The following is a 23,528-nucleotide window of genomic DNA, read 5'->3' as shown; positions in this document are numbered from 1 at the left end:
TTCCAATTTATCCACATCCTTCTTGTAGTGTGGGGCCCAAAACTGGACACAGTACTCCAGATGAGGCCTCACCAATGTCGAATAGAGGGGAACGATCACGTCCCTCGATCTGCTGGCAATGCCCCTACTTATACAGCCCAAAATGCCATTGGCCTTCTTGGCAACAAGGGCACACTGCTGGCTCATATCCAGCTTCTCATCCACTGTAACCCCCAGGTCCTTTTCTGCAGAACTGCTGCCGAGCCATTCGGTCCCTAGTCTGTAGCAGTGCATGGGATTCTTCCATCCTAAGTGCAGGACTCTGCACTTGTCCTTGTTGAACCTCATCAGATTTCTTTTGGCCCAATCCTCCAATTTGTCTAGGGCCCTCTGTATCCTATCCCTGCCCTCCAGCATATCTACCTCTCCTCCCAGTTTAGTGTCATCTGCAAACTTGCTGAGGGTGCAATCCACACCATCCTCCAGATCATTAATGAAGACATTGAACAAACCGGCCCCAGGACCGACCCTTGGGGCACTCCGCTAGATACCGGCTGCCAGCTAGACACGGAGCCATTGATCACTACCCGTTGAGCCAATTTTCGTCCATTATCCTTATCGTCCATTCATCCAGCCCATACTTCTTTAACTTGCTGGCAAGAATACTGTGGGAGACCGTGTCAAAAGCTTTGCTAAAGTCAAGGAACAACACGTCCACTGCTTTCCCCTCATCCACAGAGCCAGTTATCTCATCATCGAAGGCAATTAGATTAGTCAGGCCTGACTTGCCCTTGGTGAATCCATGCTGACTGTTCCTGATCACTTTCCTCTCCTCCAAGCGCTTCAAAATTGATTCCTTGAGGACCTGCTCCATGATTTTTCCAGGGACTGAGGTGAGGCAGACTGGGCTGTAGTTCCCAGGATCCTCCTTCTTCCCTTTTTTAAAGATGGGCACTACATTAGCCTTTTTCCAGTCGTCTGGGACCTTCCCCGATCGCCATGAGTTTTCAAAGATAACGGCCAATGTCTCTGCAATCACATCCACCAACTCCTTTAGCTCTCTCGGATGCAGCGCATCCGGCCCCATGGACTTGTGCTCGTCCAGCTTTTCTAAATAGTCCCGAACCACTTCTTTCTCCACAGAGGGCTGGTCACCTCCTCCCCAGGCTGTGCTGCCCAGTGCAGCAGTCTGGGAGCTGACCTTGTTCGTGAAGACAGAGGCAAAAAAAGCATTGAGTACATTAGCTTTTTCCACATCCTCTGTCACTAGGTTGCCTCCCTCATTCAGTAAGGGGCCCACGCTTTCCTTGACTTTCTTCTTGTTGCTAACATACCTGAAGAAACCCTTCTTGTTACTCGTAACATCTCTTGCTAGCTGCAACTCCAGGTGTGACTTGGCCCTCCTGATTTCACTCCTGCATGCCCGAGCAATATTTTTATACTCTTCCCTGCTCATTTGTCCAATCTTCCACTTCTTGTAAGCTTCTTTTTTGTGTTTAAGATCAGCAAGGATTTCACTGTGAAGCCAAGCTGGTCGCCTGCCATATTGACTGTTCTTTCGACACATCGGGATGGTTTGCCCCGTGACCTCAATAAGGATTTTTTAAAATACAGCCAGCTCTGGTGCTGAGCTGAATGCAGGAAGCTCCAGCCCAGAAGGGCCCCAGGGTTGCAGGCCCCATGGCTGCTTGTGGGCCCCTGGCAAGGAGGGGTGCCCCCCGACCAGCCTTCTAGCTCCAGCCCCGACCCTCCTCTCCCTGCAGGTGCTGGCCAGTCTGCGCAGTGTAAGGAACAACTTCTCCATCCTGGCCAACATCCCGACCCCAGCGTCCAACAAGTGAGTGACCCCCCGGGACCCCAGCCCCCTTCCCTGCCCCCGGGGTCCCAGCTCCCCTTCTCTCACCCTGGCTGGGGGCAGTGGGGGTTGTCTGGGGATTTAGGGAGTCGGCCCCCCCAGCAGAAATGGCGGAACAGCTCCAATAGCCTCAGGGTTGCCGGCACTGACGGAGGGGGGAGCCCCCCCTCATGAGCCCTCCCCCCGCTGCCTGTAGCCCAGCACCCCCCCATGTGGCCCCCCACGAACACACCTGGGCCATGTGACGGCCCCACCCCAGGAAATGCGGTTGGGGTGAGCTGCACAGGGACCCCCCCACACCCCTTTTCGGGGGCTGGCCCCAGCCCCCCCCATCTGCACCCAGCCCTGCTGCGGGGATCCCAGGGGCCCCGTTTGCCGATCCCCCCCCAGGCACCGTGAGCCCCACTGAGTGTCCTCTAGCGGCCTGATTCGCAGCCACAGAGAAAGGGGGCAGGAGGGGGATGCCTCCCTGGGCAGCGTGGGGCTGGCAAAGGCCCTGCACCTGACTGCTCCTGGCCCACCCCTGTGCAGTTCCTGCCCCCCAGGCCCGTAGGGGGTGGATGGGGGTCGTGGCTAGGGCACCCTGCGCTGGGGCTGTTCCTGCCCCCCAGGCCTGTAGGGGGTGGATGGGGGGCGTGGCCGGGGCGCCCTGTGCTGTGGAGGGGTGGCTGAGCGGGTGTCTGTTCTTGCCCCCCAGGAGGTCCCCTGTGGGCAGCCAGCCGACCTTCTGCAAGGCCATGCTGTCAGGTAAGCGTTGCCTCGCGCTGGGGGAGGGGCCGTGAATGGGGACCCCCCGGCCCTGCCTGGGAATCCCGTTGTGGGAGGGCACCACGTCTTTGGGATCTGGTGGCTCACCCCTACTCTGGTGGCTCACCTAGGGGGTTGGGGGGATTGGTTACAGGGGGGAAACTGCAGCAGCGGGAGGCCTGGCTCTACCATGGTTGTGTGAGGAGTTAGCATCAGAGCTGGGAGAGAACCCAGGAGTCCTGGCTCCCACCCCTCCCCCCACCCTGCTCTAACCACTAGACCCCACTCCCAGCCTCCTCCCACATGCAGGTGGGCGCTGTTGGACTCAGCTGGGGGAGCTCCCCCAGACCCCCTCTGACCCCATGGGGCCCTCACTGGGTCGGTGCTCACGGCAGCCGTTCTGGCCCCCAGAGGAGACCTACCAGCAGCTGGCCAAGGAGACCCTGGAGGAGCTGGACTGGTGCCTGGACCAGCTAGAGACGATCCAGACCTACCGCTCCGTCAGCGAGATGGCCTCCAACAAGGTAGGGCTGCCCCCCAGCCCCAGGCCGGGCGCCCTAGGGTGAGGGCGGGGGCTGGTCCCTGTGGCTGTCGCTGTGTGAGTCCTGCCCCTGCCGTCCATCGTCCATCATCCCCATGCAAACCTGTCTGCCTGGCCGTCCATCCGTCCCCCACCCCCGTCTGCCTATCCGTCCATCCACACACACCCCCCCTCCCCCCGGGTCTGCCTATCCGTCCATCCATCCCCCTCCCCGTCTCCCTGGCCATTCATCCATCCACCACCCTGTCTGTCAGTCCATCCGTCCATCCACCCCCCTGTCTGCCTGTCCATCCTCCGTCATCCCTGCGCAAACCCATCTGCCTGTCCATCCCTCCATCCACCACCCCTGTCCATCCCTCCCTTCATCCACCACCCCCGTCTGCCTGTCCGTCCATGCCTCCATCCATCCACCACCCCCGTCTGCCTGGCCGTCCATCCCTCCATCCATCCCCACGCAAACCCGTCTGCCTGGCCATCCATCCCTCCATCCACCACCCCCGTCAGCCTGTCCATCATCCATCCATCCACCACCCCCGGTCAGCCTGTCTGTCCATCCCTCCATCCATCCACCACCTCCATCAGCCTGTCCATCCATCCATCCATCCAACGCCCCTGTCTGCCTGTCCATCCCTCCATCCATTCCCCCCATCTGCCTGTCCATCCGTCCAATCTCCTCCATCCCCACCTATCCAAGTCCTTCCCCATATGTATTCACCCCCCCGCACGCCTGCCCATCCCCCGTTTCTAAGACGCCCCTCACCGTGGCTACCTGGCTAGGAACCGGCGTCGGGTGTGTGGTGGTTTCTGGGTTGGCTCTGGGTTCCCACAAGGTCATATGCAAATGAGCAGGGATAGGCGGGACTTGTGCCTGGCAGGATCTCAGTGGGTGGGGTGGTCATCTTGGCACCAGCCCTGTTCTGGGAAGCAGTGGGACTCCCTGCTGCAGGACTGTGCCCAGTGGCTCAGGAGAGTTTGTGTGAGGTTGTGCGGTCACAGCCTTTGTGCTGGGGTCCAGGGGCCGGATCTCCTGTGTACAGCGTGGGCCAGGTGCCTTCTGGGTAGATTTTGCTTTGGCAGTGAGAGCTGGCGTGCAGGGTGGGATACCCGTCGAGACGCAGCAATAGATGGACCTGCTGTGGCAAGGCGTGGAAGACTGGGGGACCTGGGGGTGATGCCAGGGGCTGGGCGAGCTCTGGGCAGGGTGGGAGGGAGATGGGTGAGTGCCTGGAACGGAGATGGCATCTGTATGGGCGTGTGCCCTGCTTGTGCATCGCCACGTCCTGGTATGCAGAGGCACAAGTGTGCATGCCTGTGTGTGTCCAGGCTTGAGTGTGAGTGGCTCCGTCTCTGGGCTGGTGCATGTGGTGGGCCGTGGGTGGGGGCATGGCCCCATGTCCAGGTGGATGCATGTGGGTTCAAGGCCCTGTCTCCCTGTGTCTGGGTGGGCGCGGGTAGGCGTGCGACCCTGTGTCCGTGTGGGTGTGTAGCCCTGTGTCTGGGCAGGTGCAGGCAGGTGTGTGTCCCCGCGTCCGGGCGGGCGTGTGTCCCCGCGTCCGGGCGGGCGTGTGTCCCCGTGTCCGGGCGGGCGTGTGTCCCTGTGTCCGGGCGGGGCGTGCGACCCCGTGTCCGTGTGGGTGTGTAGCCCTGTGTCTGGGCAGGTGCAGGCAGGTGTGTGTCCCCGTGTCCGGGCAGGCGTGTGTCCCTGTGTCCGGGCGGGCGTGTGTCCCTGTGTCCGGGCGGGCGTGCGACCCTGTGTCCGTGTGGGTGTGTAGCCCTGTGTCTGGGCAGGTGCAGGCAGGCGTGTGGCCCCGTGTCCGGGCGGGCGTGTGGCCCCGTGTCCGGGCGGGCGTGTGGCCCTGTGTCCGGGCGGGCGTGTGTCCCCGTGTCCGGGCGGGCGTGCGACCCCGTGTCCGTGTGGGTGTGTAGCCCTGTGTCTGGGCAGGTGCAGGCAGGCGTGTGTCCCCGTGTCCGGGCGGGCGTGTGTCCCTGTGTCCGGGCGGGCGTGTGTCCCTGTGTCCGGGCGGGCGTGCGACCCCGTGTCCGTGTGGGTGTGTAGCCCTGTGTCTGGGCAGGTGCAGGCAGGTGTGTGTCCCCGTGTCCGGGCGGGCGTGTGTCCCTGTGTCCGGGCGGGCGTGTGTCCCCGTGTCCGGGCGGGCGTGCGACCCTGTGTCCGTGTGGGTGTGTAGCCCTGTGTCTGGGCAGGTGCAGGCAGGCGTGTGTCCCCGTGTCCGGGCGGGCGTGTGTCCCTGTGTCCGGGCGGGCGTGCGACCCCGTGTCCGTGTGGGTGTGTAGCCCTGTGTCTGGGCAGGTGCAGGCAGGTGTGTGTCCCCGCGTCCGGGCGGGCGTGTGTCCCTGTGTCCGGGCGGGCGTGTGTCCCTGTGTCCGGGCGGGCGTGCGACCCCGTGTCCGTGTGGGTGTGTAGCCCTGTGTCTGGGCAGGTGCAGGCAGGCGTGTGTCCCCGTGTCCGGGCGGGCGTGTGACCCCGTGTCCGTGTGGGTGTGTAGCCCTGTGTCTGGGCAGGTGCAGGCAGGTGTGTGTCCCCGCGTCCGGGCGGGCGTGTGTCCCCGTGTCCGGGCGGGCGTGCGACCCCGTGTCCGTGTGGGTGTGTAGCCCTGTGTCTGGGCAGGTGCAGGCAGGTGTGTGTCCCCGTGTCCGGGCGGGCGTGTGGCCCCGTGTCCGGGCGGGCGTGTGGCCCCGTGTCCGGGCGGGCGTGCGACCCCGTGTCCGTGTGGGTGTGTAGCCCTGTGTCTGGGCAGGTGCAGGCAGGTGTGTGTCCCCGTGTCCGGGCGGGCGTGTGGCCCCGTGTCCGGGCGGGCGTGTGGCCCCGTGTCCGGGCGGGCGTGCGACCCCGTGTCCGTGTGGGTGTGTAGCCCTGTGTCTGGGCAGGTGCAGGCAGGTGTGTGTCCCCGTGTCCGGGCGGGCGTGTGGCCCCGTGTCCGGGCGGGCGTGTGGCCCCGTGTCCGGGCGGGCGTGCGACCCCGTGTCCGTGTGGGTGTGTAGCCCTGTGTCTGGGCAGGTGCAGGCAGGTGTGTGTCCCCGTGTCCGGGCGGGCGTGTGGCCCCGTGTCCGGGCGGGCGTGTGGCCCCTTGGGCAGGGGTGCAAGCCCGTTGCAATGACACACGTGTCGTGTCTCCGGCTCTGGCTGCTCCCCTCCAATCTCACCTCAGGGATCCTCCCACTGTGCACCCCGGGAGTGGCGTTGGCATGGAAACGGGGACTCCCCTTCAGAGGAGGATCCAGGATGTGGAAGGGTCCATGTGGTAGTGGGGGGGCAGGGGGCTGGGCTGGCTCACGGGGTTGGGGAGCGCAGCTGCTTGTCCCACAAAGTTGGCTTGGTTTTGGGAGCTGCGATAAAAGAGGTTGGACCCAGCTGGGGAGCTGGGAGCCCAGGGGCGAGGAGGGGCTGGCAGAGGGAGGGGTAACGGGAAGGGGGAGGGGGCTGCTTTACTTGGCAGCATTTCTGCCCATGTCTTCAGGACTCCTGGGTTCCAGTCCCATCACGGGGCCCCAGGGCCTAGGCCTGTCCTCTAGCCACTAGACCCCACTTCCCCCCCCCCCCCCGAACTGGGAATAGGACCCAGGAGTCCTGGCTCTCAGCCCCCCCTGCTCTAATCCACTAGACCATCATCTTGGAAGGAGAGAAACATAGTCCAAAATCAGGACTCCTGGGTTCTGTTTTGGCTCTGGAAGAGGAGTCAGGTGCCAGTGGTTAGAGCCGTGGGGCTGGGAGCTCTGGGTTAGCCGCTTAACCCTCTCCCCCCATCTCGTGGGGCCCCTAGCTCCGAGCAGCAGGGTCCCTGCCCCCCCCCCGGCGTCTCCCCGCCCCCGTCTCAGCCCTGCCATGCGCTGCAGTGACAGCCGCACGCCAGGCAGGGATGCGGCTGCGGGAGGAGGTGCCGTCGCCCCGGTGACCGCTGCCCCGGGAGACGGGAGGCGGGGGAGTGAAGTGCCCTGGTACCCAGGGATGGCCGGCGCGCTCGGGCCTGCTGCTGGCGGGAGTCTCCGGCTCCTCCTCCTCCCCCAGTGAGCGGCGTCCGGCGTCCGCCCCCCCCTCCCCCCCCGCGGCTGGCGGGGAGGGCACGGGGAGCCGGGCAGCGGTGCACTGTGGGTAGCTCCCTGCTCCTCTGCAGTACGGGCAACGCCGGCTGGCAGTGCCTCGGCTCAGCCCTCGGCCTGCTCCTCCCCGGGCCGTCTGTGCCCCCCGTGCCCACCCCAGGCGGGGGGCCTGCGGCGATGTGAGGGGAAGCCCGGGGGCGCTCTCCCCCTCTCGCCATGCCAGGGGCAGAGAGGGCCCCGGGATATTAACCCCTTTGCCAGGGGAGGGGGCCCCCGGTCGGCACCCCGTCTGCAGCAGAGACGGGCAGCGGGCGGACGGGCGCCCCTGAGCCGGGGAGCCGCCCGCGGCTGCCACCGGGCAGGCTGGAAGATGCCCTTAGTGGATTTTTTCTGTGAGACGTGCGCGAAGCCATGGCTGGTCGGCTGGTGGGACCAGGTAACGGGGACAGGGGCGGGAGTGGGGGCTCCCTGGCTCTGCCCCGGCCCACCGGGAGGCTGGGGGACAGGGCCCGCAGCTCCCCCTGGCCTGGCGTCGAGGGGGGGTCCCAGTTCGGGGGAGCAGGCTGCAGGGGGCCTCTCCCGGGGCAGCAGATGTGCAGCTCCGGGAGCTGCATGGACCCGTTGGGGGGGTGGGGCATGGCCGCGGGGGGCCGGCTGGGCCGGCAGGGAGCCGGGGTACATGTGACGGGGGAGGGGAGGGGGTGATTTTGCCCTTCTGCCTTATCGACAATGTCACATTGGCTTGGCCACTGCTCCGCGCACGAGTGCCCCATGGGCAGCACCACTGTCTCCTGGCCCTGGTGCCCCTCGCACGCCTGAGAGAGAGAGAGACACCCCCCACCCCGTGTCCTGAACAACCCCCTGTGTGTGTGTGTCAGAGAGAGAAACGCCCCCCCTCTGTGTATCCTGAACACCCCCGTGTGTGTGAAACCCCCCTCTGTGTATCCTGAACACCCCTGTGTGTGAGAGAGAGAAAAAAACCCACCCCAGGTCCTGAACAACCCCTGTGTGTGTGTGCGTGTGTGTGAGAGAGAGAGAGAGACCCCCCCCACCCCATGTCCTGAACACCTGGTGTGTGTGCATGAGAGAGAGACCCCCCCGTGTGTCCTGAACACCCCTTCTGTGTCTGTGTGTGTGTGAAATCTCCATGTGTGTGTCCTGAATGCCCCCTCACGGGGTGTGTGGTTATGTCTGGGTGTTGGGGCAGGTGTTGTGAGCTGGGTTGTGGGGGTTGGGGGGTGTCGTGGAGCTGTGTGCCCCTTTAGCCTACCCCATCCCTCTCGTACTGAGACCACCCGGCCCCTTCAGGCACCAGCTGGGGGGGTCAGTTCCTGTAGTGCCCTCCCCAGCCATCAGCACAAGGCTCAGACCCCTGCCCACAGCCCCTTCTCCCCTCGGGCGCCTAAGGCCGGTGCTGGAGCCGTGTTCGGGGCAGGGGGTTCTGCACACAGCTTGGAGTCTGGGGGTAACACCCTGCACCCTGGGAGCCTGCAGAGTTGGGGTGCCAGTCCCCCCAGCCACTAGGCTTGGTCCTTCCTGATTGCAGCTGCTGGGCACAGTGCCCCGCACAGGGCTGGGGAAGGGCTCACCTGCCCAAACTGGGCCCCACTGTGCGCCAGGGGCTGCAGGCCACCTGCCCTGCACCTCCATGGCTGCTCACTGTGCGTCCCCCACCTCAGAAGGCAGGGCCCTCCGGGCTGGGAACCAGGGCCGGCCCTGGAGCCCGCAGGCAGCCCTGGAGGCTCCAGGGAGGGGTCCGAACCCCTGGGGCCTCCCAACACCCCCCACCCCCACTCAGCCTTTAAACCCAGCTTTGGTCACCCTCCCAGAGCCAGGGAGAGAACCCAGGAATCCTAGCTCCCAGCCCCCTGCTCTGACCCACTGGTTCCAGTGACTCCTGCCAGGCCAGGCCCCATGGGGAGAGGGGGACGGGGAATCGGGCCTTTAGTTTGGTTTTATATTTGGCCCTTAAAACTCCACCCCCATCCGCCAGGTTATCCAGCCCTGCTCCCCTCCCCCACCCTTCTCCCCCTGTGGTCCAGCCCTGACCCCCACCCCTCCCAGGCCCTTCCTTCTGTGTCTCCCCCTTGCCCTGGGTCCCAGGTTCTTCCCCTGGGAGTTCTCCTCCCCGATGTGGGGCTGGGGGGCATTCCCATCTGAGCCCCCTCCGTCCTCCTCTCCCAGCTGTGGGGAAGCGGCCCATTCCCCAGCCACGTCCCCCCAAGGACAGCGACTGCTGCGTCTGTTGCTGCCCCCAGGCCATGGCCTCCCCAGCTGTGCTCCTGTGCCCCTCCCCCCTGGGGGTCAGGACGAGCGCTGCTTTTGGGTGTCAGTTTTGACCTAATTTGCTGCGTGCGGCTCGTGCCCGTAGGTTGAGATTTCCGTGCCTGCCCTGGCCGGGGAGCTGGGGGGCTAAAGCCAGGTCCTGTGCCCCGGCCACACACTCCAGGAGAGCAGTGGGGCCTGTTGGGAGGGGGAGGCCGGTGTGCTGAGACCCGACAAACTCATCTCACGTGTGGGTTGCTGAGCGGGGGGCGGGGATTGGAGCCAATGTCCCCAGCTGCTTAACACCCCCCCTCATCCTGTCTCCCCCTGCACCCAATCACCTTGCACCCTTCGGCGGAGCCCAGGGCTGGGCTAGCGGGGGCTGCGGGTCGGGAGTGAGGGGCACCGGGACGGGGGCTGGGATGGAAGGGGTTAACACCCCCCCTCTTGGGAGACCCAGCGTCTGTGTCCAGGCTGGCGATGGGGCAGTTGCTAAGGAGACTCCTGTCGCTATGGAGACTGGGCTGCGGCGCCCTGATTGGCTGGGGGGGCTCGCACGTCCCACTGCCCCGCTTTTATTTCTGCCATTTGTGGGTTTTTTTCTGTGTGACGTGAAGGGGGGCAGGGGGAGGAGGCGATGGGGGTGGGGAGCTGGGTATGAACCATGCCCTGGGCACGTGGCCTGAGCGGGGGGGCAGAGTTTGGGGGTGTCCCCAAGCTGGGGAGGGGCCTTTGGGACCCCACTTTGGGGAGACCCAGATGAGGGAGACTCCCTGTGACCCCCAGACCCTGTGTCCTGGCCGGGGGCCTCCCCCAGGCAGGGGGTAAGGAGCGCGCTGCCCCCGGCTCACCCTGTGGCGTGGGCTTAGTGCAGGGGGGCTGGGAGCCAGGACTCCTGGGTTCTCTCTGCGGCTCTGCCCCAGACTCCCTGTGTAACCTCAGGCAAGTCACTTCCCCACTCTGTGCCTCAGGAATGGGGACCCCCCCGCCGCGCTGTGTGATGGGGGGGTGTCCTGCCATTGCTGGCCTCTTTGTGTCTCCCCCCAGCTCCCCATGGGGCCTGCGGGTTCTGCACTGTGGGGAGCAGCGCAGTGACCCCTCCCCCTGCCTGGGGGAGCCCATAGGCAGTACTGCAGGGAGAGCTGCCCCCCCACCCTTTCCACTGGGACTTGAGGAGGGCCCTGCAGATCCCCCTCTCCCCCTGTCCAGGCCCTGCCCCAGCTGGGCCCCCTGCCCCCATTGCCTGGCCTAGGGTGCAGGCAGAGGTGGGCCAGGGGCAGGGAAAGCCAGGGAGACCCCCCCACCCCTCCTCCCCCGCAAGAAGAGGCCTCTGGCTGTGAGTGTAGCCGGCTCCGGGATGAGTCCCCAGCCGCTGGCCAGCTCCAGGCAGGAGCAGCTGCCCAGAGCCGCTGAAGGACAAAGAGGGCTTTAAAGTGGGGGCGGGCGACAAACTGCAGAAGCAGCCCCCAGCCCCTGACCCACCTGCTTGATTCTGAGCCTAACGCCAGCGTCAGCCCCTCAGGACTCCTGGGTTCTGTCCGCGGCTCTGGGAGGAGAGTGGGGTCTAGTGGTTAGAGCGGCCCAAGGCGGGGGCAGGGGGACTGGCCAGGACTCCTGTGTTCTATCCCTGTCTCCTGTTGATCTCAGGGGAGCTCCCTGGAGGGAGGGATGCATTGCTGGTTCCTAGTTGGCCGGTTCCAGCCGTGGGGCTCCTGTCCTGAGCCACAGCCTCTCCGGGGAGGGCTCTGTGCCAGGAGTGTGACCCACCCTCCCTTGGACTCACTCTGCCCGGAAACCCTGAGCCAGCGGCTGCTTCCCAGTGCCCCGAGCAGCCGGCTCGTGGCTGATGCCGGGCCAGGGCTGCCATCCCTGCCTGCTCTCCGCTTGGGTCGGGGTGTCCGGAGCGGCTGGGCTGGAGTCCCCAGCCCCCGGCAGCGTCCTGCGGGCTGGGACAAAGGGCTGGAGGAGGGAGCACTGGAGCTGGCCACCATGCCAGACCTTAAACACCTTCTGTCCGTCCAGGTAAGACCTGCCTCTCTAGAGGGGGTCTTGGTCCGGGAGGGGATCAGCAGGGGGGTGAATTAACACCTCGAGCAGAGTCCGGCTGGTCAGGGTTGAGGGACATCAGGAGGACTGGGGGGACCCCAGGGCTGGGGTAGCAGGGGCTGTGGATCAGGACTGAGGGGCACTGGCGGAGCTGGTGGGGCAGGTCTGGGCTAGCAGGGGGTTGTGGGTCAGGAGTGAGGGGCACTGGCAGAGCTGGGGGGCAGGACTGGGCTAGCAGGGGGCTGCAGGTCGGGAGTGAGGGGCACTGGTGGAGCTGGGGGGCAGGTCTGGGCTAGCAGGGGGCTGCGGGTCGGGAGTCAGGGGCACCGGCAGAGCTGGGCCCGGAAGTGCTGCCCTGTGCCACAAATTCAAACCTAGATCAAAAAATCCCCTGAGTTTATTCAAACAATAAGATTGTTCTCTGAGTGGGGGGCTAAGAGACGGGGGCAGGGCGGGCTCTGGCCTCTCCCCCATGCTGGGAAGTTGGGCAGTTGTCTGTGTAGAGTAGCCGGGAGTAAGGCGGGGCTGGGGCCTCAGGGCACCGATCGTGGGGGGCTCTGGGGACTGACCCATGTGCCCCTTAGACCTGCAGTTCCACGCGGGTATCTGCGCTGGTGGCTGGAGCTCGCGGGCGAGGCCCTTGCACAGCGTAGCCCACGTGCTCGCACAGCAGCGGCTCACGAGCATAGTGGGGCAGGTGTGCAAACGCCGGCACTGGGCTCCCACACGTGCAACAGGCCAGCGTACAGGCACAGCAAGGCATCCTGGTGGACACGTGGACACAGTGAAGTTCACACTCGCTTCCGTGGGGAAGCGGGCACACCTGTGAGTCGCGCCCATGCAGCAAGGCGGGCCTGCCAGCTTGTGCGGAAAGCGTGCGAGCTGGCTTGCCCCCTGGCTTGCATGGTGGAGCGTGCACACACACGTGTGCGAAGAAGTGTGCAGCTCAGCTTGCACGGTGACGTGCACACCCATGCACACTTGCTCCCAGGCAGCCCTACTGAGCCCCTTTCTCCTTCTCGTTGGCAGTTCAAGAGGATGCTGACCCGTGAGCTCACCCACCTGTCTGAGATGAGCCGCTCCGGAAACCAGGTCTCCGAGTACATTTCCAACACGTTCCTCGGTGAGCACCAAGCTGGGCCGGGGGTCCCTGCTGGGGCCTGACTCCGAGTCTTTGGGTCAGACCTGGAGAGTGGTGAGAGGTGCCCCAGGGATGGAGCTGCCTGCCCGTGTGTGCCACAGGGGGGTCCAATGGTTAGAGCAGGGGGGCTGGGAGCCAGGACTCCGGGGTTCTATCCCAGCCCTGGGAGGGGAGTGGGGCTAGTGGTTAGAGCAGGGGGGCTGGGAGCCAGGACTCCGGGGTTCTATCCCAGCCCTGGGAGGGGAGTGGGGGCTAGTGGTTAGAGCAGGGGGGCTGGGAGCCAGGACTCTGGGGTTCTATCCCAGCCCTGGGAGGGGAGTGGGGCTAGTGGTTAGAGCAGGGGGGCTGGGAGCCAGGACTCCGGGGTTCTATCCCAGCCCTGGGAGGGGAGTGGGGGCTAGTGGTTAGAGCAGGGGGGGCTGGGAGCCAGGACTCCAGGGTTCTGTCCCAGCCCTGGGAGGGGAGTGGGGGCTAGTGGTTAGAGCAGGGGGGCTGGGAGCCAGGACTCCGGGGTTCTCTCCCTGGCTCTGGGAGGGGAGTGGGGGCTAGTGGTTAGAGCAGGGGGGCTGGGAGCCAGGACTCCGGGGTTCTTTCCCTGCCCCAGCTCCCTGTGTGACTCTGGGTGAGTCACTTCCTGGGGTTGGAGACGCTGTGCAGACACAGGCCCGCCTAGCCCCGCCCAGCCCTGCCTCACCAACACGCTCACACCCCTCTGCCCCCCCACACACGCCGCCACCCCGCGCCAGGAAGGCCATTCTCTGGCTGCGTCCGGAGCAGCTTCCCCCGGAGGAAGACTGGTCCCCGGAGCCCCATTGACGTCAAAGGACACAAACTTCCGGCCTTAAGCAAATGTTGATGCAAAGGGCCCGTCAATGGGAGGTCTGTGCTGGCTCTGGCCAGGGCCAGGCCTCACCCCTGCTGCCCTGGGCACCGCTGCAGCCCGGGGCTATTAACCCTGCCCGGGCCAGGCTCAGGGGGCAGTTCAGATCGGGGGAGCTCCTTTCCCCTCCAAGGGGACTCACGCCTGGGGGGTAGGGGTTGTTCAGGAATGGGGGGCATCAGTGACACGGCTACGAGGGAGTTAAGTGAAGCAAGAAAGGAAAGCAGTTTGTGTTGTGTCCCAGTGCTGGGCGCAAGCACAGGGCTGGGATCCAGGACTCCTGGGTTCTCTCCTGGCTCTGGGAAGGGGAGGAGAGGGTGGTCTAGTGGTTAGAACAGGGGGCTGGGATCCTGGACTCCTGGGTTCTGTCCCCAGCTCTGGGAGGGGGTCTAGTGGTTAGAGCGGGGGGGGGTGTTGGGGAGCCAGGACTCCTGGGTTCTCTCCCTGGCTTTGGGAGGGGAGCGGGGTCTAGTGATGAGAGCAGGGGGGCTGGGAGCCAGGACTCCTGGGTTCTCTCCCTGGCTTTGGAGGGGAGCGGGGTCTAGTGATGAGAGCAGGGGGGCTGGGAGCCAGGACTCCTGGGTTCTCTCCCTGGCTCTGGGAGGGGAGTGGGGGCTTGTGGTAAGAGCAGGGGGGTGGGTGTTGCGGAGCCAGGACTCCTGGGTTCTCTCCCTGGCTTTGGGAGGGGAGCGGGGTCTAGTGATGAGAGCAGGGGGGCTGGGAGCCAGGACTCCTGGGTTCTCTCCCTGGCTCTGGGAGGGGAGCGGAGTCTAGTGATGAGAGCCGCTCTGGGTCACTGTTGCCACATGCATCATGTGGAGTCCTCTGCGTACGGATTGGCTGGGTGCCCTGTGATGTCACAAAGCCGCCCTCTCCCTCGGCCCCCCCCCCATTGCCTGAGTCCCCTCCAGGAGCCCATGTCTTGGGGGGCCCCCCCCACCCTCTACGCTGCCATGATGCCTCGTTCCGCCCTCTTCTCTGCAGGTGCTGGGGGGGCGGGTTGCACCCTGGTCCCCGCAGCCCCCCGTTTCCTGCCCCCCGCGCCATCCCCAAGGAAGGAGTGAGCTCCCCCCTGCCCCCCGCACTGCCACCACTGAGGGGGGGCGCCTGTCTCGCGGCCGGGCCCAGCCCGACCCGGGTCTCCTCTGCTCCCATTCCGCCCCCCCCGGCACAAGAGGCTCCCTCCTGATGCCAGCAGCGTGGGCACCAGGCCTCCCTGGGACAGGACTGTGGGGAGGGGACACACCCCTGAGGGCGGCTGGGGGAGGGGTGGTTTGCACGCGTATCCCCCCGCGCACATTGGCCCCGTCTCTTGCCTACGCACAGTCACACTCAGAGCCGTGCGCTCACACTGACTGCTGCACGCTCACACTTGCTCGTGCAGCCTCTTGCACGCCCACGTCACGGTCTCTCCCCCCCTCGGTGCCCCAGTGGGACAGCCCCTCCCCCTCTGACCGACCGCTTTCCCCCCCACCCCCCAGACAAGCAGAACGAGGTGGAGATCCCGTCCCCCACGCAGAAGGAGCGGGAGAAGAAGAAGAAGCAGCAGCCCATGTGCCAGATCAGCGGGGTGAAGAAACTCATGCCTACCTCCAGCCTGACCAACTCCAGCATCCCCCGCTTCGGGGTCAAAACCGACCAGGAGGAGCTGCTGAGCAAGGTGGGGGGGCAGGGCTGGGCTGGGCTAGCAGGGGGCTGCGTGTCGGGAGTGAGGGGCACCAGCAGGGCTATGTGGGGGCCGTGGGACCAGCTGGGCACCACCACCTCTGGACTCCTGCAGACGTGCTCTACCAGGCCTCTCTGCGGGGCCCCTGTCCTCCCCCCCGCCCCCTTTCTCACCACCCCCTGTCCTGCCTTCCAGGAGCTGGAGAATCTCAACAAGTGGGGCCTGAACATTTTCCACGTCTCTGAATATTCCAACAGCTGCTCGCTCAGCTGCATCATGTACACGATATTCCAGGTAGGGCCCCGTGCCTGGCGCGGTGGGTGGGGTCTGCTCATGGGGGCCGCCGGCGCCCGCCCCTCCGTGCAGCACGCGGAATCCCTCATGCCCACCTGACCCGGGATCCTCGGCGCTGGCCGGGGAGCCAGGACTCCTGGGTTCTGTTCCTGGCTCTGGGAGGGGAGTGGGGTCTAGTGGTTAGAACGGGGGGGTGGGGGCTGGGTACCAGGAGTCCCTTCCCAGCTCTGTGGGATGGGGGCGATTCCCCCGGGGGCTTTTGCCAAGGGCTTTGGCAGGGGCTGGAACTGGGGGGGTGCGCTCAGCCCACAGGCGTGCCTGGCGGTGGCCCCCCTGGCGGGACTCTGCCTGGCCGCGAACGCCCCCCTCGCCCCCTGCAGGAGAGAGAGCTGCTGAAAACCTTCAAGATCCCGGCGGAGACGCTGCTGACGTACGTGCTGACCCTGGAGGAGCACTACCATGCCGACGTGGCCTACCACAACAGCCTGCACGCGGCCGACGTGGTGCAGTCTACGCACGTCCTGCTGGCCACGCCCGCCCTGGACGTGAGTGGGGGGCTGAGCGTGCCCGGGACAGAACCACCGCCGGGGGCTCTCTCAGCCAGCTGGGCCTGGTGCCGGCGGGCAGCAGAGTGGGGTGCCCCGGGGCCAGCTCTCGACCCCCTGTAACGGCAGGCGGGTAACGCACGGCGTCCGGGACACGGCCCAGTCCGGCCGGCTGTCGGGGGGGAGCGGCCAGAATAGGGACGGAAACGGGACTGAAACGCATTTGGATAGGCTGGAAAGCCGTCTGTCCGTCCACCCCCGGCCGTCTGTCTGTCTGCCCGCCCTGGGCCCATCTCTGCCATCACTGCCTCCTGCGGGGTTCACAGCCTCCTTGGCAGCAGCTGGCATCAGGCCCACTCTGAGGCAGGATACCAGGGTGATGGGTCCTCAGTCTAAGCCCCCCTTGGCAATTCCAGCACAGTCTCTGCAGCTTCCCCAAAGAGCCAGGCCAGAGCGACTCCTGGCTGTGCCGATGGCATGGCTGGGCACGGGCCTGAGGGACTGGTCCCAGGGGGGCAGCCAGGACTCCTGGGTCCCTAGCACTATGACGTGCCTACCTGTGGAGCAGGGCCCTGCCTGTCGCGCCGGGACAGTCCCAGTCCCTGCCCTCGTTTGCTAACCAGTCGGCCCCGGCCTCAGCCCCCTGCATGTGCCCTTGGCAGGCTGTCTTCACCGACCTGGAGATCCTGGCCGCTCTGTTCGCAGCCGCCATCCATGACGTGGATCACCCGGGCGTCTCCAACCAGTTCCTGATCAACACCAGTGAGTGCCCCACGATCCCGCACCCGGGGGCGAGATCCTGGGGGTCCCAGCGCGCTTCCCAGAGACCCGCAGCAGCCTTGGGGGGGCATACGTGTGTGTTTCCTAATCTCTCCAGTTCCGGCACACACGCCCTGCACCGGGACACACACGCCAGCCCTCCTGCACACACGCCCTGCACCCGGACACACACGCCAGCCCTCCTGCACACACGCCCTGCACCGGGACACACACGCCAGCCCTCCTGCACACACGCCCTGCACCGGGACACACACGCCAGCCCTCCTGCACACACGCCCTGCACCGGGACACACACGCCAGCCCTCCTGCACACACGCCCTGCACCGGGACATGGACACACACCTCAACGCACACGCCAGCCCTCCTGCACACACGCCCTGCACCTGGACACACACGCCAGCCCTCCTGCACACACGCCCTGCACCGGGACACACACGCCAGCCCTCCTGCACACACGCCCTGCACCTGGACACACACGCCAGCCCTCCTGCACACACGCCCTGCACCGGGACACACACGCCAGCCCTCCTGCACACACGCCCTGCACCGGGACACACACGCCAGCCCTCCTGCACACACGCCCTGCACCCGGACACACACGCCAGCCCTCCTGCACACACGCCCTGCACCGGGACACACACGCCAGCCCTCCTGCACACACGCCCTGCACCTGGACACACACGCCAGCCCTCCTGCACACACGCCCTGCACCGGGACATGGACACACACCTCAACGCACACGCCAGCCCTCCTGCACACACGCCCTGCACCTGGACACACACGCCAGCCCTCCTGCACACACGCCCTGCACCGGGACACACACGCCAGCCCTCCTGCACACACGCCCTGCACCTGGACACACACGCCAGCCCTCCTGCACACACGCCCTGCACCGGGACACACACGCCAGCCCTCCTGCACACACGCCCTGCACCGGGACACACACGCCAGCCCTCCTGCACACACGCCCTGCACCCGGACACACACGCCAGCCCTCCTGCACACACGCCCTGCACCGGGACACACACGCCAGCCCTCCTGCACACACGCCCTGCACCTGGACACACACGCCAGCCCTCCTGCACACACGCCCTGCACCGGGACATGGACACACACCTCAACGCACACGCCAGCCCTCCTGCACACACGCCCTGCACCGGGACACACACGCCAGCCCTCCTGCACACACGCCCTGCACCGGGACACACACGCCAGCCCTCCTGCACACACGCCCTGCACCGGGACACACACGCCAGCCCTCCTGTGCGCACAGCTGTGCACTGGGAAACAGGCACACCCGTGTGCATTCCGACACGTGTGCACAAACCCCGTGCCCTGCCGAGAGCGCCTTTGCTGCCAGAGCTGCTCTGTCCCCCCCGTGCAGCTGGCTGGGTCCTTGGTGGGCCTGGCCTGTGCACGCAGCTCCCTGCCATGCACCGACCCCCCCCTCCCGGGAGCACACGCCACGGAGCAAGGGAGGCGGGAGCCGGCGCCCCCTAACCCACCTCGCCCCGCAGACTCGGAGCTGGCCCTGATGTACAACGACGAGTCGGTCCTGGAGAACCACCACCTGGCCGTGGGCTTCAAGCTGCTGCAGGAGGAGAACTGCGACCTTTTCCAGAGCCTCGGCAAGCGCCAACGCCAGACGCTGCGCAAGATGGTCATCGACATGGTGAGCCGCGGCCCAGCCCCTGCCGCCCGTCCCTGGCCACCCCCGGGGGCCGATCCCCACACCTGGTGGCGGGAGCCAGGGGGTGTCCTGTGCCCTTTTCCCAGCCCTGCCAGTGGGCAGGAGGGAGGAAGGAGGGTCGTGCCGGGGCAGGGTCTGGGCTGTCGCAGACTCCGGGAGGGAGCTGGCAATCAGGACTCCTGGGTTCTGGGCGGCTCCTCCCCTCCCTCCCGTGACAGTCTCTTCCCCCCCCCCCCCCCGGCCTCCCCAGGTCCTGGCCACCGACATGTCCAAGCACATGACCCTCTTGGCCGACCTCAAGACCATGGTGGAGACCAAGAAAGTGACGAGCTCCGGGGTGCTGCTGCTCGACAACTACACGGACCGGATGCAGGTGGGTGGGGGGTGGGGAGGGCCCCCAGCCCATGGGACACTGGGTTTGGGGGAGGGAGATGGAGGCCCCCCAGGTCAGCCAGGCGAACGAGCCATCCATCCTGACCCGGGTTAGCTGGGGGGCTGTCCAGGCTCGTTGCACCAGGGGCGACGGTTCCCCTGGGGGGGGGGGCAGGGCACAGGGGGGCTGGCTGGGCTCGCTGCACTAGGGGCGGGGTGTGCCCAGAGCGTGGGGGGCTGGCCCAGTCCCCACGGTGTTCGTTCTCCCCACCCCAGGTCCTGCGTAACATGGTTCACTGCGCCGACCTCAGCAACCCCACCAAGCCGCTGGAGCTGTACCGCCAGTGGACCGACCGCATCATGGAGGAGTTCTTCCGGCAGGGCGACAAGGAGCGGGAGCGGGGCATGGAGATCAGCCCCATGTGCGACAAGCACACGGCCTCCGTGGAGAAGTCCCAGGTGCGGGGAGAGCTGAGTGCGGGGCAAGGGGCCTGGGGCCTGCTCCACGTGGGGGCCCTGGGGCTGTCGGGAGGGCCCCGTGGGCCCGTCTAGCTGCCGGTGGCGGGGCAGGGCTCTGCAATGGCGCAGCGTGCCGGGGGTCCCAGCGCCCAGCCCCTGAATGCACCTGCCCAGACCCCACCTGAGATCAGGGCCCCGTCGCGCTGGGCGCTGCCCAGACCCCAGCCAAGATCAGGGCCCTGTCGGGCCAGGTGCTGCCCAGACCCCAGCTGGGACCAGGGCCCTGGCTGAGATTCAGGCCCCATTGTGCCGGGCGCTGCCCAGATCCCAGCTGCTCTGATTCTCACCTCCCTGGGTCTGCCTTTCAGGTGGGCTTCATCGACTACATCGTTCACCCACTGTGGGAGACGTGGGCGGACCTGGTGCACCCCGACGCCCAGGAAATCCTCGACACCCTGGAGGACAACCGGGACTGGTACCACAGCATGATCCCGCAGAGCCCCTCCCCGCCCCCCGACGACCAGGACAAGGACGAGGAGGCCTGCCTGGAGAAATTCCAGTTCGAACTGACGCTGGAGGAGGAGGGCGAGGAGTCGGATCAGTCGGACCCGGACCGGAGCAGCCCGGACCACGAGGACAACAGCTTCTCCACTGCGGAGGAGGAGCCCCCCTGCCTGTCCCCGGAGGAGCGGGGCGGGCAGAACGGACTGACACACGACACAGCCCCGGGGGCACCGTGACTCTGGGCTTCAGCTCAGCCGCCCGGCGGAAAACAAAACGAAAGCCACACACCTGCACCCCCCGCCATGGACTCTTTGGGGGGGGGGGAACCAACAAAAAAAACTCCATTTAATTTAATTTTGGTTTTAGTTGGGAGGATTTTTATTGTATTTTTTACAACAACAAAAAAAAGAAAAAGGAAAAAAAAAGAAAAACTTCTAAAAAACCAAACCACAAAAAAAGGGAACACACACAGCTACTGTAGAGGTGGGTCGGCCCCCAGGCATGGCCCCGCCACAGCGGAGCTCCAAGCCCTCTGGACTCTTCCATTTATTGTCTTCGGGGTTTGCTGGTTTTTTTACGGATTCGTTCTGATGATTTTTGATTTGGAGCAGCCGGGGGGGCCGGGGCAGCGGGTGCTTTTCGCTTTCCATTCGGGTCCCCCTCACCCCGCGGCCTTCAGAGATATATTTTTTTAAACAATCAGGAATGAACACAGAGCAGAATCGGTGCACGGGGGGGCAGCTGACTCTGCGGCCCCCCCAGCCCTGCACACTGTCCTAGCCGTGACCCCTCCGCCAGGCTAGTTCTGGCCGGGGTCTTTGTGCCAACGCTGCGGGCTGCTCCAGGCCGCACAAGGGTGGCTATTATTATTTTAATTTATTACTACGATGGGAGGGGATGGTTGTGGGGTCTGGGTTATTTTTAACGCACCTGGTAATTTATTGTAAATTAATTATTATTTTTGGAAAGTTGGGGAGGGGAGGGGAGAAAAGTTGTTTTATTTTTCTGTAATCAGATTTTTTTCTCCCATTGCTCGGGGGTTCATTTCGTCCCCCTCTTTCCCCTCCCCCACTGAGGCCATAGCCCCCCCTTTCCCAGGAGGATGAGAGGGGGGTTAACTTTTGAAAAGGGGGAACTAAACGGCGAAGCTCCAACCCCCGCCCTCGAAGCTTTCGAGTGCCCAGCCAGCCAAGTCTTCCTCTCTTCATCCGTTTGCACAAATACGGCGCTCCGGCCGCATGGACTGAATGTATCAGCCACCTGCTCCCCTGCCCCCCCACCCCCTGAGCAGCTGGGAAGCAGCTTCGCTTCCCTTTGAGTTGACTTGCCAACCCCCCCCCCCACCCCCCCAGCTGGCAGCTGACGGGCTAAGGGCACCACCGCTGCAGGGAGGCGCCCAGGGGATAGTCGAAGGTGCCAAAGCCGGATTCAGTGGGTGCTGGGCTCCGGACTGTCCTCTGGGGCTCCTCCTTGGTGCCCTCTGCAGCGTTAGGCACCCGACCCCTGTGCACCCTCGGGACTCTGGCCCTGCGAGAGGATCCGGGGCCAGCAGTTAGCCAGAGCGCCCGGCTCCCGAGGGCTTTAACTGACCCCCTCGAGCTCCGAAGCCCCCGGACCTCTCCCTGCGCTGGTGGGAACGCGGGGCAGACGGTGTGGGGGGAGAGCGGAACAAGCGCCCCCCTCTGGCCATGGCCTCGTAGACCCTGGCGGGCAGCGCTGCAACCTGGCTCTCTGGGGCTCTGCACCAACCAGGCCTCAGCAGGAGCCAACTGGGCTAGTGCAGACGCGGGACACCACCCCCGGCAAATGGGAACTGGGCCCCCTGGCTTCTGCCTTCCCTGGCTCCCCCCCCCGAAATGTCCAGCATCTGGTGGGGGTGGTGGAGCTGGGGCTTTAGAACCATTTCCTCAGGGTGTCCCTGTGCTAAATGGGGGGGGGGAGCAGCTCCCCCCCCTTGGTCCCACTAGCCACGTCTGCACCTGCCCGGTTCTGTCTGCAAGACACGCGGGGCTCGTTCTGCGGGGCTGATCTCTGGGGTTACGTCAGGGTGACCCCCCCCCCCGCCCCGCAGGAAGTCAGAGTTTCTCTCCATTGAGTTGGGAGGGGACAGTCGCATGGCAAATGTCCTCCGGGGGCGAGGGGGCAGGGGAATGGGAGCAGGCTGGGGCTGGTGCCCCTACCATGAGCTTTCGAACAAAAGCCCTTGGGTGCAGCGTCTCCTGGGGCTCGTCCCCTGGGGCCAGCACCTCGGGGTCCTCAGGCCGGAGGCTGCCCTGGGAGGGTGCCTGGGACAAGAGTGGGGCTGGGGGGATGAGGAACAGGGGCAGGGCCCACCCAAGCGATGTGCCACTGGGCGTGGGCCCGGGGCAGGCGCAAGCCATGCGGGCGGCCCCAGCTAGTGCCCGGGTGAGGCCCGTGGCCGACTGGGGGGAGCGGTGCCATGTCTGAACACTGTACTGTAGCGATGGATTTCGATTTTCCGCCAGCCGGGGTGTGGCCGGAGCGGGGGTCGGGTGGCGCCCGCCCCGTAGAGCCTTTATTTTTGTACGCGGTTTGGTTCGGTGCGTCGGTCGGGTCGGTTTTGTTCTGTACATACTGTGAATAGCAGCTGTAAATGACCCCCCACTCAAACAAGACAGCCCGTCCCCCAGCGTGGGCCGGGGGGGGGCTGAGCCCCCTCCCCAGGATCTGAGCTCCCTCTCCCCCCGCGTCTGTATCTGGTGTAACAGCTCCTCCTTCGCCATCTCCTTGCGGTCTCCCTCTCGGAGCTGCGGAGCTCACAATAAAACCAGGAGGAAGGGACCTTGCCTCTGGCCTCTGGCTTCCCCACGGGGGTTGGGGTGTCTGGGCACGTCTGGGGGTGGGGTACCGCTGAGCATCTGCCTGAGGGGGAGGTGGCTGGGGTAGGGTGTGCACCTGGGTATGTGAAGGGGGGGGTGCGCCATGGGCAGCTCAGGGGGGTTGGTCTCCAGGCCAGCCTGTGCATCCATGGGGGGGCGGGGTCACTTTTCTTACAAAGTCCCCAACCCCGCACCCCCCCCCCAGGTTCTGTGCAGCACCCACCCTGCGACACAAACCTGGCACGGGCTGGGGAGTTACAAAGCCGGCGGCTTGGGTAGCTGCTGGTGGCCCCATTCCCAGCCCTGGGGGCTGCGGGCTCCCGGCTCAGGCCTGGGGGAGGTGTATGGGCAGTTCTGTGGGAGGGGGGCCTGCAGACCCTTCCCCCCCGGTCTGCCTTGCCGTATGGCCAACCCCACCTGTTCAAAACTCCTGCGTCAGGCTCACCAAACGCAAGAGATTGAATCGGGAGTTTCTGTAAAACGGCTGTGGGGGGGGGCTTCTTATCAGCCGCCGGCTTTTGGAGCCTTTCTGGGCCCTGGGGCCAGAGCCGGACGCTTCTCAGCCCCGAGGCCCACGCCGGCCTTGTTCCTGGACACCCCAGACCCTCCCGGGCCCGCGGGGCAGCCGGAGCCGGGGTTTCCGGGACAGGAGCCGCGAGAGCCTCGACAGAGCCCGGGGCCTCGCCAACGGGGCCGCGCCCAAGATCCCCATGACCAGCCCGGCTGTGCCCCCCCAGGCCCGGCCGCACGAGCCGCCAGGCCACAGCCAGGGGGACGGGGGGCAGCTCCGGGACGGGGAGGTTGGGGGGCAGCTGTCGCCAGTGCCCACACGGGCCGCTGGGGGGCCACGTCCCTTCGAGGGTCCCCC

General features: G+C 65.7%; 1 protein-coding gene across 1 annotated transcript; it reads left to right on the top strand.

The window, feature by feature from the left end:
- The first annotated feature begins 1,745 nt into the window (after nucleotides 1–1,745).
- Nucleotides 1,746–22,622, top strand: PDE4A (phosphodiesterase 4A). Its single transcript, XM_077838529.1, has 12 exons — nucleotides 1,746–1,816; nucleotides 2,532–2,581; nucleotides 2,993–3,105; nucleotides 12,519–12,612; nucleotides 14,992–15,170; nucleotides 15,372–15,470; nucleotides 15,851–16,015; nucleotides 16,678–16,777; nucleotides 18,313–18,467; nucleotides 18,736–18,858; nucleotides 19,134–19,316; nucleotides 19,685–22,622. Exons 2-12 carry the CDS (start codon nucleotides 2,572–2,574, stop codon nucleotides 20,054–20,056), a joined length of 1,593 nt encoding a protein of 530 aa, XP_077694655.1. The 5' UTR covers nucleotides 1,746–1,816; nucleotides 2,532–2,571; the 3' UTR covers nucleotides 20,057–22,622.
- Nucleotides 22,623–23,528: the final 906 nt, after the last annotated feature.

Source organism: Eretmochelys imbricata, chromosome 20, assembly GCF_965152235.1.
Source record: "Eretmochelys imbricata isolate rEreImb1 chromosome 20, rEreImb1.hap1, whole genome shotgun sequence".
Classification (NCBI taxonomy): domain Eukaryota; kingdom Metazoa; phylum Chordata; order Testudines; family Cheloniidae; genus Eretmochelys; species Eretmochelys imbricata.
The sequence above is the reverse complement of the archived record's forward strand: the minus strand, read 5'-3'. Positions and strand labels throughout refer to the sequence as shown.

Excerpts from the sequence above, each read along its gene's own strand:
- PDE4A (XM_077838529.1), top strand. Across the intron at positions 15,171-15,371 it reads AGGAGGAGCTGCTGAGCAAG|GAGCTGGAGAATCTCAACAA; the intron begins GTGGGGGGGCAG and ends CCTGCCTTCCAG. Across the intron at positions 19,317-19,684 it reads CCTCCGTGGAGAAGTCCCAG|GTGGGCTTCATCGACTACAT; the intron begins GTGCGGGGAGAG and ends TCTGCCTTTCAG.